This window comes from Canis lupus, chromosome 35, assembly GCF_003254725.2.
Source record: "Canis lupus dingo isolate Sandy chromosome 35, ASM325472v2, whole genome shotgun sequence".
NCBI lineage: Eukaryota > Metazoa > Chordata > Mammalia > Carnivora > Canidae > Canis > Canis lupus.
The window spans coordinates 7319467-7335581 of NC_064277.1; the positions used below are offsets into that span (position 1 = coordinate 7319467).

The following is a 16115-nucleotide window of genomic DNA, read 5'->3' on the forward strand; positions in this document are numbered from 1 at the left end:
CACCGGCTTGACCGCCCAGCCTGCCTAGAGTGGCTCACTCTGCCTGCACGTAAACCCCAGCTGGGGGCCTTCCTGAGCCCTGGGCTCAGTGCCTCCCTCCAACCCCGGACCCCTCCACCTTTTCCCCAGAGAGAGACTCGGATAGTCTCATAGGTTTGCTGGGGAAACCCAGCTTCGCTTCACCCCTGCCACGGTGACACTCGGGATAAGGGTTTCCCTTCTATAGTTTCTATAAATTCACACACGCACACGCACACTTCTGCTGCAAATAGTGCTTTAGACGTCGTTGAAGCTCAGAAAAAGAGGCAAAAGGTCAGCTCACTCTCATTAGCCATTTATATATATTCTTTAATTTATTCATGAGAGACAGGGAGAGGCAGAGACCCAGGCAGAGGGAGAAGCAGGCTCCCTGTGGGGAGCCCGATGTGGGACTCAATCCCAGATCTCTAGGATCACACCCTGAGCCAAAAGCAGATGCTCAACCGCTGAGCCCCCCAGGTATCCCTCCATCTGTAATTAGATGTTTCTCCCTCTTTTTTTTAAGCTGTTTCTCTCTTATATGCATATTAGGAACATTTTAGACATATGCACGAGTAGAGAGCACAGTAATGAACCCCCGTGCTCCCCAGTTTCAGGAATTCCCATCTCACGGCCCTGCCCTTCACATTTCATCTCTTCTCCCATCCCACATAATTCCAAAACGAGTCCCAGACATCACATTTCATTTACCAATATTTCACTATGTATCTGTAAAGGAGAAGGACTTTTAAAAAGAAATGCACAACCAGAAGACGACCACAGCTTAGAAAAGTTAGTAATGATTTCTCACTATCGTCCAGTGTGTGGTCAGTGTTAAATTTCCCCAGTGCAGACGTTCTCCCCAGGGTCAGTGGAGAGCTTCCAGCTGACCAACCGCCGGGGCGGTGATGGGTGATGATGGGGTAGGGGTGACAATGAGCATGCAGTTGAACTGGAGTCTGGGCAGGGGCAGTGACAGAGCTGCCGTGGGGCCTTGACGTTGCAGCCCCTCCAACAGACAGCGGGGCTCTTGAGCATGCTCTGGCTGGAAAGAGAAGTTCTCTTGAGAGGCTGCAGCCGTGCTGTGTCCCTCCTTGCCTTTCTCAGGCCTGGGACTCAGCCCTCTGGGTGCTCAGGCCGGGCTTCCCAGTAGTTGGGCCGCCCCTCCGCCCACCCCCACCCGCACCTGAGGGCGCTCCGGGTTCCCTGGGGCCTCCATCCCCGGTGGGGGCCCAAAGACAGTTCCCTCAGAGAGACTTCTGTGTTTGAGTGGCTCATGGGAACCCAGTGTGCTAAGTTTAATGGAACCACAACGGGAATCCTAATGGCAAGATGTGGCCGAGGTGGTGCTGGGGGCAGAAGAGGTTGGACACACAGCAGGGCCTGGCCTGGCTGCAGCACCATAAGGAGAGCAGAGGTGCACAGACTCGGCACGGCGTTCGTCACTAGAGGGAAATGAGCTCCGCTACTTCGTGGGTGATTTATTATCCCTTTTTTCCCCCGAGAAGAATTTCAAAGCAGAGAGTTTCTGCCAAGGTGCATGCAGTCGTAAACTGGGGTCGGCCGTTCTCCCCGCGCCGAGACCCACGTTTGTTCCCTGCAGAGCCCTGAGAGGACCTGCCTGAGGGGTTTTGTGAGAGCCACGTGCATTGGTAGCACAGGTATTTGGAAAGGTGTGAGGCCCACAGCGCCGTCCAACAAAGCCTGCTGTGGTTGTAGAAACACAGAAATGTGTTAGGTCTGCTCTACCCGGTGCCACTGTTGAAATGAGAGGAACGTAACTGGGGAAATTTCAATTAATTTAAATAGTCAGGGATCCCTGGGTGGCGCAGCGGTTTGGCGCCTGCCTTTGGCCCAGGGCGCGATCCTGGAGACCCGGGATCGAATCCCACGTCAGGCTCCCGGTGCATGGAGCCTGCTTCTCCCTCTGCCTGTGTCTCTGCCCCTCTCTCTCTCTCTCTCTCTCTCTCTCTCTGTGACTATCATAAATAAATAAAAATTTTATAAATAAATAGATAGATAGATAGATAGATAGATAGATAGATAGATAGATAGTCACATGTGGCTCCAGTGGCTGGTATATCCAGTACCAGTCCAGGGGATGCTCTTAATACCATAATGATTGGGAGTTGTCGGATGGTTCTCAGTGAGGACCCAGAAGGTGACACTGTATGAAGAGCGGAGGAAGCATCATAAAATGTCTTCAGGCGCGGTGCCCGGGTGGCTCAATCAGTAGCTCTCAAATTTAGGCTCAGATCATGATCTCTGGGTCATGAGATCGAGCCCCACATGAGGCTCTGTGCTGGGCGTGGAGCCCGCTTTAGATTCTCTCTCTCCCTCCCCTTCTAAAAAAAAATTTTTTTTTTTTTTTAAATAACAAAATGCATTTGTTTCACATCTTTGTGGCTCAGGACAGTTAAGGTGCAGGTCGTCTCTGAGGTGGAGAGCGCTGATCTTCAGATGGACTGCATCTGTGGGAGTCTTTCGAGGAAAAGGCAACAGCATCATAACAGGTGTGGGTGGAGGACGAACAGGGTTTATGTTTGATCTTTGCTTCGTGCTAGCTGTGCCACCTCGGCCATGTTGCTTATGATTTTTGAGCCTCGGTGTTCCTGTCTATAAAACGAAAGTCAGAAGGGGCACCTGGGTGGCTCAGCGGTTGAGCATCTGCCTTTGGCTCAGGTCGTGATCCCAGAGTCCCAGGATTAAGTCCCCCATCGGGCTCCCCACAGGGAGCCCGCTTCCCCCGATGCCTGTGTCTGCCTCTCTCTGTGTCTCTCGTGAATCAGTAAAAAAAAAAAAAAATGATGCCCACCTACCTGCGAGGGGCTTGGTTGGTGCCCCTGCAGGATGCTTTGCTCTTTATTGTAGGAGCAATGGTGGTTTTTCAGATCACGATGCTTAATAATATCAGAATTAAATACATAGTCACTGTCTTGTGCTACAAGTTCGGTTGGAGAACTTGATTATCATTTCATCCTCTTCCTTTCATCCCCATCAGAGACGGGGGATGCTGTAGAGTGCGTGCAAAAGTGTGCTATTTGACTTTTTAAGCACTTATGATAATTAGAATCTGTGCATCGAAGGGTGGGAGAGACACCTTCGAAATGACCGTCTGTGCTGCGTAATTCAGGTAAGAACAAGTAAGCCTGCAGCAGTGGCCTCAGGTTCCCAGCTGTCTTACCGGACATACCTCCCTGTTCTGTCTGCAAAGATTGTGTATCCAGAAGTTGGTGAAACATAATTTTTTTTAAAGATTTTATTTATTTATTCATAGAAACACAGAGAGAGAGAGAGAGGCAGAGGCACAGGCAGAGGGAGAAGCAGGCTCCACGCAGGGAGCCCCATGTGGGACTTGATCCAGGGTCCCCAGGATCAAACCCCAGGCTACAGGCGGCGCTAAACCGCTGTGCCACCACGGCTGCCCCATAATTTTTTTTTTAAAGGAAGCGTTTTCTCGGTGCTAACCACGAGCAGAGAGGCTTCTTGGTATCCTGTCATTTTTGTTTCAATTGAGCTGAAGTAACAGAAAATACAGTGCGCAGGGATCCCTGGGTGGCTCAGCGGTTTAGCACCTGCCTTTGGCCCAGGGCGCGATCCTGGTGTCCCGGGATCGAGTCCCACGTTGGGCTCCCGGCATGGAGCCTGCTTCTCCCTCCTCTCTCTCTCTCTCTCTCTCTCTCTCTCTCTTCTATCATAAATAAATAGAATAAATCTTAAAGAAAAAAGAAAATACAGTGCGCTACTGGACAAGCGGAAACTCTGAGCGGCCCCCTTATATCCTGTCCGTTTTTTTCTGCCAGATGTGACATTTGCTGCGTTACCTTTCGAACACATCGAGGATTGCTGCGTCACAATGCGCTCGTCCACAAACAACTTCCCAGGGACGCAATGGGAAGGCCTTTCATACAGAACAACCCTTCCATTCCTGCTGGCTTCCATGACTTAGGATTCACTGACTTCTCCTGTAGGAAGTTTCCTCGAATTTCTCAGGTATTTGGCTCGGCCCGTGGACCCGGAAGCCACCTCCGCACGGGCTGAGTAGACCAGACCCCACACACACACCCCAAAACCCTGAGGCTTCCCTTCCTTAAAATGTTGTCAGTTGGGTTTGTCTTTTTTTCATATATAACAACCTTTTTTCTTGAAACTCCGCTCGGTCTTTCAGTCTCCGTCGGGTCATTGAGCTGCCAGGTGGGTTTTTATTTTGTGTTGAATTTCTTACTAGCCTGTGTCTGCTTTCCTATTCTTGGGGCGTTTGGATTTAAAGTTGTGAATTGCTCACCACCCCTACCCCACCCCTGTCTATCTGAATTGCGTTTGTATGTTTTAAATATTTCCTTAATAGGCATATTACAGGTAAATATTCCCAGTGCCGGTGTCGCAGTTTATATTAAAGATGTTTGGGGTCATTATTAACCCGAACCATGTTTGTTCTCTGCCTGTAAAACACCTGCCAAAACTACTTGGAAACTACTTTAAAACAAAAAAAAATTGAGACACCAGGGTATCAACAGGGAAACCCTTGAGGCACAGAAGCCTCAAGTTCAGTGAATTATTCCGTATGTATAGACACATACGTATTTACCCACATGTATGCACTCATGTGACCCTCCCCACCTCCTCATGCCCCTGCCCAGGCAACGCCCTTTGTCCCACAATCAAGAAGGTATAGTCACTTCTCCCCTGGTGGTAGGAAGTCCCCATCCCGGTAGTTTTCCAGAACACCATGTTCTGAAAGAGCATTTGTCCTATCTTTGTGCTGTTATTAACCGTGTTTCACTGCTTCTCTGAGATACCCTGGGGTTGATGTCATTCACCAGGCAAGAAGGTGCTTAGGATGCTCTGCGGGTTCCCTGATTGAGTCGGGGATGGGCGTTAGCAAGCTGGGGGCGGGGAGGCCCAGGCTGGGTGCTGGGGCAACCAGACAGCAGATAGGTTTCTGCCCCTCGGGGGAAGTGATGATTTTAAAATCCTCTCTGTTCCCTTGCTCTTGCCGACCCGCTTCCACGCAGGCCTGGTGTGAGACAAACCTACGGAGGTGCATCAGCGAGCAGCACCGGTTCGTCTGCGACACGTGTGACAAGGCGTTCCCCATGCTCTCCTCGCTCGCCCTGCACAGACAGACCCACGTGGCCACGGACCAGGGACGGGAAAGGCTGCCGGCCAAGACCCTGCCGGGGGACGCCCTGGACCAGAAGGCCTTCCTGGCCTTGCTGGGCCTGCAGCACACCAAAGACGTCAGGCCTGCCCCCGCCGAGGAGCCCTTGCCAGATGACAACCAAGCAATACAGCTCCAGACACTCAAGTGTCAGCTACCTCAGGATCCCCGGCTGCACCAACATTCTGAGTCTGTCTCCTTTTGAAGCTGCTTCCCTGGGCGGCTCTCTCACGGTCCTCCCGGCCACCAAGGAGAGCATGAAGCACCTGTCCTTGCAGCCCTTCCAGAAGGGCTTCATCATCCAGCCCGACAGTAGTATTGTGGTCAAGCCCATCTCTGGCGAGTCCGCCATCGAGCTGGCTGACATCCAGCAGATTCTGAAGATGGCGGCCTCTGCGCCCCCTCAGATCAGTCTTCCACCTCTCTCCAAGGCCCCCGCTGCCCCTCTGCAGGCCATCTTCAAACACATGCCCCCTCTGAAGCCAAAGCCCCTGGTCACCCCGCGCACGGTGGTGGCCACGTCCACGCCCCCGCCGCTCCTCAACGCCCAGCAGGCCTCCCCCGGCTGCATCAGCCCCAGCCTCCCCCCGCCGCCCCTGAAGCTCCTCAAAGGCCCCATGGAGGCGGCCTCCAGCGCCCACCTGCTGCAGTCCCAGGCCGGGGCCCAGCCGGACACGGCCACACAGCTTTTCCTGCAGCAGCCGCGGCTGGAACTGCCGGGCCAGGCCGAGATGAAGACGCAGCTGGAGCAAGACAGCATCATCGAGGCCCTGCTGCCCCTGAGCATGGAGGCCAAGATCAAGCAGGAGATCACGGAGGGGGACCTCAAGGCCATCATGACGGGGCCCGGCAGCAAGAAGGCGCCGGCCATGCGCAAGGTGCTCTACCCCTGCCGCTTCTGCAACCAGGTGTTCGCCTTCTCCGGGGTGCTGCGCGCGCACGTGCGCTCCCACCTGGGCATCTCGCCCTACCAGTGCAACATCTGCGACTACATCGCGGCCGACAAGGCCGCGCTCATCCGCCACCTGCGCACACACAGCGGCGAGCGGCCCTACATCTGCAAGATCTGCCACTACCCCTTCACCGTCAAGGCCAACTGCGAGCGGCACCTGCGTAAGAAGCACCTCAAGGCCACGCGCAAGGACATCGAGAAGAACATCGAGTACGTGACCAGCAGCACCGCCGAGATGGTGGACGCCTTCTGCTCCCCGGACACGGTGTGCCGGCTGTGCGGCGAGGACCTGAAGCACTACCGGGCCCTGCGCATCCACATGCGCACGCACTGCGGCCGCGGCCTGGGAGGCTGCCCCAAGGGCCGCAAGCCCTTCGAGTGCAAGGAGTGCAGCGCCGCCTTCTCGGCCAAGCGCAACTGCATCCACCACATCCTGAAGCAGCACCTGCACGTGCCCGAGCACGACATTGAGAGCTACGTCCTGGCCACTGACAGCCTGAGTCCCGCCGAGGCGGCCGCCGAGGCCTCAGGGAGGGTGGAGGACGGGGGCGGGCCGTTTGGCGATCGCAAGCCCCTGGCCGCCTTCCTGGAGCCGCAGAACGGCTTTCTCCACGGGGGCCCCGCGCAGCCCCTGCCGCCCCACGTCTCGGTCAAGCTGGAGCCCGCCAGCAACTTCGCGGTGGACTTCAACGAGCCGCTGGACTTCTCCCAGAAGGGCCTGGCCCTGGTGCAAGTAAAGCAGGAGAGTGCGGCCTTCCTGAGCCCCGCCTCCGCGGCCCCCTATGACTGCTCCATGGAGCCCATTGACCTGTCCATCCCCAAGAACTTGAGGAAAGGAGACAAGGACGCGGGTGGTGCTGGCGAAGCCAAGAAGCCTGAGCAGGAACCGGGGAGTGGCGAGCAGCCGTCCCCCTGCCCTCCGCCGTGCCCTCCGCTGCCAGTGCCCTTGGGGCCCGGCGGGGGCCCGGAGAAGCCCGTGGCCTCTGCAGCCAGCACTCTGGAAGCCCACGCGCAGCCCCTGCGGGGCTCTGTTCAGCTGGCCGTCCCCATCTACTCCTCCGCGCTGGTCAACAGCTCCCCCATCTTGGGTGGCTCCACCCTCATCAGCAGCCCGGCGTTGCTGCGGCCGCTGCGCCCCAAGCCCCCCCTGCTCTTGCCAAAGCCCCCCGTGACGGAAGAGCTGCCCCCGCTGGCCTCCATCGCCCAGATCATCTCGTCCGTGTCCTCGGCGCCCACCTTGCTGAAGGCTAAGGTGGCCGACCCGGGGCCCACGAGCGCCGGCAGTCCCAGCACGGCCCCAGACAGCTTAGGAAGCACCGTTCCCAGAGCTGCCACCGCCCCCGCCAACACCGCCGGCCCCAAAGAATCCAGCGACCCGTCCCCTCCTGCCAACAGCCCAGAGGCGGCCTCACCCACCGAGCAGGGGCCCGCGGGCTCATCCAAGAAGAGGGGCCGGAGGAAGGGCATGAGGAGCCGGCCCCGCTCCAGCAGCGGCGGGGTGGACCTGGACTCCAGCGGGGAGTTCGCCAGCATCGAGAAGATGCTGGCCACTACGGACACCAACAAGTTCAGTCCGTTTCTACAGACCACGGAGGACGATGCTCAGGACGAGGTGGCCGGAGCCCCCGCAGACCACAACGGGCCCAGCGACGAGGAGCAGGGCAGCCCTCCGGAAGACAAACTGCTGAGGGTGAAGCGGAACTCCTACGCCAACTGCCTGCAGAAGATCAACTGTCCCCACTGCCCCCGGGTCTTCCCCTGGGCTAGCTCCCTCCAGAGGCACATGCTCACACACACTGGTAAGAGGGCCCGTCAGGCCCTGAGCGCCACTTCCTGGAGGGGAGGCTGTGGCCTGGCTGGCCAGGGAGCGGGGAGGCCAAGGGGCAGGGTGGAAGGCGTGGGACCCTTTTGCCCACGACCCCGTTTCTAGCTCCTCCCTCAGTCTGGGGAGCAGGGGCTTGCCTGCTGGAGAGCTTTCCCCTGTGTGCCCTTGCACCCAGAAGCCTGTTCCCACCGTCTCGGCCCTCCAGGGGCTGCTGGTGAAGGCAGGCGTTAAATGTAGGTGTTTGGGGGTGAAAACAGTCCGGGGCCCCTTGGGTCACCAACGTCCATCCATCTCATCCCTTCAGGAGGCGGTAGCAGGATTGCTTGGGGACAGGAGGCCAGTTAGGGCAAAAGTAGACCTTGGTAGGAAGGCATCGGCCGTGGTGAACCTGCTGCTTTGGCCGGACAAACTGCCTCCCAGACTCTGCACAGCACAGCAGCTTCTAAAATCTCGAACGTTCCATAACGTGCTTTTGACTCCACGTATTCTTAAAGAGAATGTTGCAAACCTCACAGTTATCTTTTATTGCGCTAATGCAATCCCAGCTTCCCGATGATGGGGGAAATCAGTGACAAATGGAATTTTTTTTTTTTTTTTTTTTTTAGATTTTATTTATTCTAGAACCATCAGCCGTTCTGGAGAAACACACAGATACACCAGTGTATGTTCCAAGGGACACACTTAAATTGCCAAAAACATATCCCAAAGTATTCTTCAAGTGTTAGTGTGTTGATTTTTTTTTTTTTTTTTAAGAGAAGTTTAAGAGGATGCGTTTTCAGTAATTTTATACCAGGTACTTCCAAATAGTCACATGGCCTTACGCTCCCCTCGTCGTTCTGATTTACTGAGTATTTACACAGAGTTTCTGTCATTGACCCAAAGGTCAGCCGGGTGAGATCTTTAACCTCTAGGAGATTACCACCCAAGCACTAATGGGTAGTCCCCGAAGCCAAATAGAGAACTGTGTGATGCGGGATTGCCAGGTAAAATACTGGATGCTAGTTAAATTTCAGATAAAAAGCAAATAATTTGTAGCGTAGGTGTTTCTCCATCGTTTATCTGAACTTCAAACTGAAGCAAGCGTCTTCAGCTGCTAAATCTGACAGCTGTAGTTAGTTACGAGGCTTAGGACTGGGAGGGAAAGGTACCGGGAGCTAGGTGTGAGCCTTGCTCTGCACCCAGGTGCGAAGGCTTCGTCCAGAGGGGGCATCACCGCAGAAGCGTCCCGGAAGCCCATGGCAGGCTGTTGCTGCTGACAAGGGAGGGAGGTCGCCAAGCAGCCCCTGGGAAACGGAGGGTGGGGGGCAGGTGGGGGTGCAGGCTGCGGGTGGGGCTCTCTGAGACTGGTTGCCACAGAGATGCCGCATCTCTCTCTGGGCTGGCGGCGCCCTGAATCCAGGACTCCGGTGGCAGCAGGCCAGGAGCGCCCGTCCACGGGGGACTCGAATATCTAACAGAATTTCTAGATTTGTGAAGTCCCTGCTACGCTTTCAGACTGTCCTTTTCCCTTCACTGGAAACCACGTAAGCCTGGCAGAGGAAAGTGACAGTTTGTGTGGAGAAGGCAGGTCGGAAAAGCGAAGCCATCATAACCAGGAGGTGCCCCCACGCGGCGGCGTCTCGCCGCCCTTTTGGGGGGACGCTTGTTTGTCACCTGCAGAGCCTTTGGAGAAGTGGGTACTCGTGTTAGCACTTCTCAGAAAGCAGGTGGCTGGGGGTGACCGTGAGCGGGGCTCTTGCCGCGGCCTCCCCCTGCACCCCCGGCTCCGAGCCCTGTGCACGTTTTCCGTGGGCGAGGCCGATTCCCGGCCTTCCCCTCCCTGGCCAACCGCCAGTCTCTCCCAGGGACGGGGCCGGCCGCCTCCTCACTTGCCTGATAGAAGTTCCCACTTGTGAAGGCAGTCGTTGCGGTTGCCCGGCCTTCGGACGCCGAAACGTCGTAGGTGGCGAACGGTCTTGCAGCGTCTGAAGCCGGGCAAGGAAGGCGGGAGGGTGGGATAGGGTGCGGTGGGGTGGCTATTGATAGAAAACACGTCGGGCCACTTCTCCGTCACCGGTTACTAAACCCTCGGCGGTGGCCGTGCCTGTCACAGCCCCGTCCACGACGCCCTGGCCGTGACCCGAGGGCGGCCCCAGCCTGGGTAGAGCTAGGCCTTCCCGAGCTGTCCCGTGAGGGCGATGCTGTCCACAGCTGGAAGCAAGGAAACGAAGGCTCACAGAGGCCAGCAACTGGCCCGTAGTCCCGTGGGTCAGGAGTGCTAGAGCGCGAGTTCAAAGCCAGGGTCACGTCCCCTGAGGCTGCCCCACGGTTGGGTGTGTGGCTGCTGGTTCTCTGCCGGCAGGTGTCCGGGGCATGCCTGCTTCTGCCTTCGTGACATATCCGGACACGCTCCAGTGCGGAAGATTGGCAAGGGGTTGGAGAGGAGGCGAACTCAGACACAGACCCAACTCCCCGCCATGAGGCCCAGCGGCCTTGAGCCGGTGCTGGCTGCCCGCATAGACGCCGTGTAAGCTGGCGCCCCCTGGGCCTGGTTAACATCCTTTGCTGTTGTTCTGCTTCAGCTTCCGGTGACAGTCCCAGCATCACCTCTGTTAAATAATTTTACAGAGCACTTGGCTGTGCCTGGTGCTGTGTTAGAACATTTTCCATTCATCAAGTGTCACAGCTGGACGGAGCCTGGGAAATCGTCCGACCCACCCCCTCTTCCCACGGACTGGTGTTTTCCTGGTAGACGCTGAGCTGTTGAGGAATCCCCCAGCTGCCTGTGCTTGGGCTCCCTGGCCCTGTGATGTGCTCCCTCTAGAAACCTCAGAATAGGACGGAGGCACGCATGTACGCGCACAGAAGCTAAACGGCTCTGAAATGGCCTTGTCAACGAAAAGCACTCTGCAGAAAAGAGGCTTTTTTTGTCCCCCCGTAGTGTTAAAATCTAGCTGTGCTCTAGCCAGAAGCTTCGAGCAGTGTCTGGGGTCAGATGGCGTTAGGCAGACCGCCTCTTGTGTCTCAGGAGCCCCCCCTCCTCCTGACCTGTTAGCAAATGCACAGAATGATCAGAACATCCTAGATGGGCAGCATTAGGGAGACCAGATGTCTGTGAAGCCAGGCGTCTATCTGCCGTCCTGCTTCATCAGCCCTGGTGAGCTCTGCGTGAGGCTGAGCTCCCTCCTTGCACTCTCCTAGCCTGTGTCCCGGGGAGCGGGGCTGGTCCCTGGTTCCTCGCCACCTCCTCCTCCTCCTCCGCCTGAATAGTGTTGCCTCCTTGGGAGAGGACAGTCCGCTGTCCCTGCTCTTCCCCCTCACGTAGGCCACAGGCCAAGAGAATACAGAAAACGCAGTTGGCCCGCTTCTCCTCCAAATGACAAATCCCAGGTCAGGACCCTCGGATGGCTGAGTACCCTCCCCCCACTCTCCCCCGCCCCCCAGCTCTGACCTTTTGGGATCCTCCCAAGTGTTGTTTGTGCCTTTTCTTTGCTGACCTGAGGCCCTCCGCACTCACCTGTCCTACCCGCGCTGCTCACAGGCGACCAGCGTCGGAGCTGAAGTCAGTACGACGTGCAGACCTCAGTGTGGAAAGTGCTTTGGACCAAAACCAGTGCAGTTTGGCTACTTCTGACTTTCTGAAGTTGGCAGCCTTGGCCATTTTTGCCCAGCCAGCCCTGCGTGCATCTCTGTGACACACAGGGGAGAGAGAAGCCTGACCCGAGGGTGGAGGGCCATGGAAAGAAGTCTGAGGGTGGGAAGCCCAGTGATGAAACGAGCGCCCGCTGCTCATTCTTCTCCTCATGAGCCCGGTGCCTGCCAGATGGCATCACGTAGCACACGTTCCTCTCTTTTCCCGACTGCTCTCTGACAGTGAAGCTGGCTAGCCGATGGTTTTCACGGCTCCTGATGGAGGTAGCGGGCGGCCGTAGGTCTCTGGTGAGAAGGAAACTCCTGTGGTTACAGGTGCACTTAGAAACACCCCTGCCAGAGCAGTAACTTGTGGCAGTTACCCAAATCAATGAAATCGTGAGATACTTTCCAGGTAGATCACCAGGGGACAAGTTTTGGGGAAGCCTGTCTGATTCAGAAATGACTGGAAGGGCTCGTGTTTTTCTCTGTCTGTGCACTCCAGAGAACACACACCGCTATTCAAAACGTCAGACTTGTGTGTCGATTATACGTCCGTAAAAATAAATAAGCGAGTGGGTGAACGAATGCAAAAATGTCAGGCTTCTGCAGCGAGAGGTGAACTTTTAAAAATTCCTGTTTGTTGTCGCTTTGAGAACCTTCATAATGCGATTACGATACTCTGACATCATCGGGTTCTTGTTTGAATTTGGCACACGGATGTGAATTTTCAGCATGGGGCCCGAGCCCGGCTGTCCAAACCCAGCTGTAGAAGGGGAGCTGTAAAGTCAGAGCAAACCATGTATTGGGAAGAAGTAAGGAACCAATTATATGATTTCAAATCCAGAATCCCAACAGTTAGTTCCTCATCATCCCAGCTTCTGACTGGTGTCGCTCCCAGCTAGGCCTGGCCTGACTCCGAGAAGCTGTGATAGTTGATGCTTGACGATGAAATATTATTTTTCTTACTTAAAATAAAGGCCGAATAATTATGAAAGATTATGTTCAGTGTTGAGTAAAAAGCAAGAGTAATTTGGAGCGTGCCTCTCCCCCTCCCAAAAAAATAATCATTATAACACAGCCAGTCTTCATGTAAAAGCGTGATTTGGGTTTTTTTTTGTTTTTTAAGATTTTTATTTATTCATGAGAGACACAGAGAGACAGAGACACAGGCAGAGGGAGACGCAGGCTCCTTGGAGGGAGGTCAATGTGGGACTTGATCCCAGGACCCCGGGATCACGCTCTGAGCTGAAGGCAGACGCTCAGCTGTGGAGCCACTCAGGTGTCCCATGATTTTGGTTTTTTTATGTAATTTTTATAACTTAGCAGAAAACACTGAGCTCTGTGGAGGGAAGCCTGCCTTTTTTTTTTTTTTTTTTTTTTTTTTTTAAGGAAAGCTTTAAAGCAGTGGGCTCTACACTCGATCCTGTAGGTCCCCTGTGAGCCCCTTCAAAGCACACATGCCAGGCGTCTGGGATTCTCATTCCATGGCCTTTGATGGTTTCGGGCATCTGTATTCTTAAAAAGTTCCACTGGTGATTTTGAAGCATCACCCGGAAGGGTCTTGCAGCTCAGGAGGGAAGGGACATCCCTTTTCCTTGATTGCTCCCGATGCTGGGATTTGGCAGGGCAGTGATTCTGGGCGTGCTCTGTGTGACTGGCGCCCCCTGGAGTTGTGTGGTGTCGGTGCTAGTTCTTCCTTCCCCTTGTGAGCCAAGGCCCAGGCGCTGGGCCCAGGTGGTCACTTGCAGTGGATGCGTGGGTTGTCCCCTGCACTAGATGGAGCATCCGTTGACAGCCAGCGGGAGGCTGAGGGCCCCTGGGATTGATGTGTCGAGGGGGCCGCGCCGGCTGACTTGCTGCCAGTTCTTGACACATGCACTCGATGGTGGCAGCCCCAGGGTTCCGAGGGACACCCGCCAGGCTGCAGCTCTGAAGTCGTGTTTGTTAGTACACAAAACCTCTTCCCCTGTAAAATCAGAAAGTGGGATCTTAGCACTTGGGGGAAAACAGAAGAATCCAGCGATAGGGTAAATGGCCTTCCCTCTCCTGCATTTCCGCTCACCGGCCCCTTCCCCTGGCCCCCGCTGCTCCTCCCGTCCTCCTTGCCTTTGCTTCTCCCTGCGCGTCCAGCCTCGTGCACACACACCCAGGACAAGTTGCAGAGGAGCCTGGCCCGCGTTTTGGAAATACTGTGTTTATGGTACAGAAGGAGTCAAGATGGGAGGATAAGACAGGCAAAGCAAAGCCGAGAACCCGTTTCTCAGGAGGGTACCCCGTGGTGGAGTTGGCGGGGACGTGGGGGCTGCTCGGCCACTTTTCTTCACAGGCAGGTCTGTGGCCGGGAGCACCTGCTCCAACACAGACTCAGGCCTCTGTCGGGCATGCGGACTGCCAGCAAGGCCGCAGGACGAAGCGGACGGAGAACCCCTAGTGCAAGGAGCGGACCTCCTCCGCGTTGCCTGCTGGGCCCGCAGTGAGCTTGGGCAGAGGTCACCCTAGCTAGGCCTGTCACCCTGGCATTTCCCTGCTTCCGGTCCGCCGAGGGCAGGCCGCACCCACCTCGGCCGGGCAGAGGGCGGTGGCTCCCAGGGACATGCCCGGCTTCAAGATTCCAGTCTGATTTCCCAGCATCTGTAGTGCTTGCCAGAAATTTCCAAGAGGTGGCTTCTCTTTGCGACAGATTGCAGGTGTCTCCTATCCCTTCACTCGCTCTTTTGTTGCCATTGTTAAGATTTTTAATTGCAATACTGTTGTAAACATCTTGGTTTCATTGTTAACTTTTAACACTTTGAAGACAAAAACCTTCATTGCATTTCGCTCAGGATAAGGCAAGATATTTGAGTTGTTGATGTTACTGGTGTTTTTTTGTTTGTTTTTTTGTTTTTTTTAAAGTGTGTGCGTGCGTGCGTGTGTGGTTTTTTTTAAAGGAAGGGGTGGGGGAGTGGGTGGATTTGCCAGTTATCCCAGGAGAATGAATGGAAAGCGACTTTTCTTTTTCATTGCAGTAGAAAGCCAGATAAATATATATTTTTTTTCCTGCTTCAGGTCAGAAACCCTTCCCTTGTCAAAAATGCGATGCCTTCTTTTCTACCAAATCTAACTGTGAACGCCACCAGTTGCGCAAACACGGAGTTACCAACTGCTCCCTGAGAAGAAACGGGCTTATCCCCCAGTCAAAAGAGAGTGATGTTGGACCCCATGATAGCACAGGTAGTGCTCCCGGGTGACGGAGAGGAGGGCGACTCAGCTCTGCTAGTGTGGGAGCCAGCTCCGGCCACGTAAGCCTGGCGGGCTGCCTTCCCCATTCCTCTGTAGGACTCGGCAGGCAGGCGGTAGCAGCGGGCCCTGCCGAGGACTGGGAGCGTGCAGCGGGCTGGGGCTGGGGACACGCTGACAGTGCCCCTAGGTCGCTCTCCCGAGCCGCTAGGGAAGATCTGCGCGGCCCTCCCTGTGCAGGCCCTCTCTGATCCTGCTGTTTGGCCCCCTGGAGTGGGACACGAGGCTGGGGCGGGGGGTATAGTCCTAACTCTCGGTAGTAGGATCACCTCTGAAAAGGATATGAAACCTTACTGGCTCGGGGTGTTGTTTTCTCAAAGCCCAGCCTCTGCTGCATCCTACAGAGCAGGGACGGGCTCCCTCCGATGTAGGGTATTTCAGGAAGTCGTGATGCCCAGCCCTCCACGGGGAGGGGTATGTGGGGTGGGGGTGTTTTTCTCTTTAATAACTCTCTTCCCAGTAAAAAAAAAAAAAGAAAAAAACAAAACAAAAACAAAACAAAAAAAACTTTGTCTTGTTTGAAAAAGCACTCTGCATGTCCTTTCTTTAATCACATCTCTGCTTGACCTGAATCCGGGTATTATTCTCATGTGCTGATACGTGCTTCCTTCCTCCAGCCCCTACAGAGCAATTAACGGCTGCTCAGTGCGTCTCCTGCCACCTTTTCCCCCCCTTACAGCTTCTGTATTCACTCCTGTCCTCTATTCAGTCCATTCCAGCATCTCCCAAGTGCCAGGGTTCTGCGCCCCCCCACCCTCACCCCCCAAGACAGAGCAGAAAACCGGCTGCTGCGGGTTACCTACGTACATGACAGTTAGCTGCCGCGGGTTGGCAACAGGTACGGACCCAGTCCTGCAGGCCATGGAAGCCTGACATTTCCCCGTTGCTCAGAGCCGAAGAGGTTCTCCCCAGAGGCGTTTGTCCAGGGGTGTAATTGTGTCTTGCGCTTCTCTGCCTCAGATTTGGGTGGGGGTGGGAGCTGCGTGGCCTGGGAGCCCCCCTCGTTTCCCCAGCCTCCTGAGTTGCAGGGGGACAGGGGCGCATCTGAATGGGTAGCACTTCCAGGAAGGAGAATTGATCTGCCTTCCCCTCTCTGCCTCCCCACCACCCCCCCAGCCATCCCCCACACCCTAGTGAAAGAAACAGGCCCCTGAACTGCCAGGCCCTTTGGGTAAGATCAGGCCCTCTAAGGGTATCAAAATGTAAGCCTGTTTGCAGGCTCCTCCCCACAGATTCCATCTGGGCATAACTTGCCAGGATCTTTGGGTAAA

General features: G+C 55.4%; 1 protein-coding gene across 1 annotated transcript in view; it reads left to right on the forward strand.

Moving 5' to 3' along the window:
- RREB1 (ras responsive element binding protein 1) overlaps positions 1-16115 on the forward strand; it is a 176092-nt gene that overhangs the window by 150397 nt on the left and 9580 nt on the right. Inside the window, 4 exon segments of the mRNA XM_049106052.1 lie at positions 3822-4011; positions 5034-5345; positions 5347-7930; positions 14614-14778. Of these exon segments, the coding sequence (XP_048962009.1) occupies positions 3822-4011; positions 5034-5345; positions 5347-7930; positions 14614-14778 (3251 nt within the window).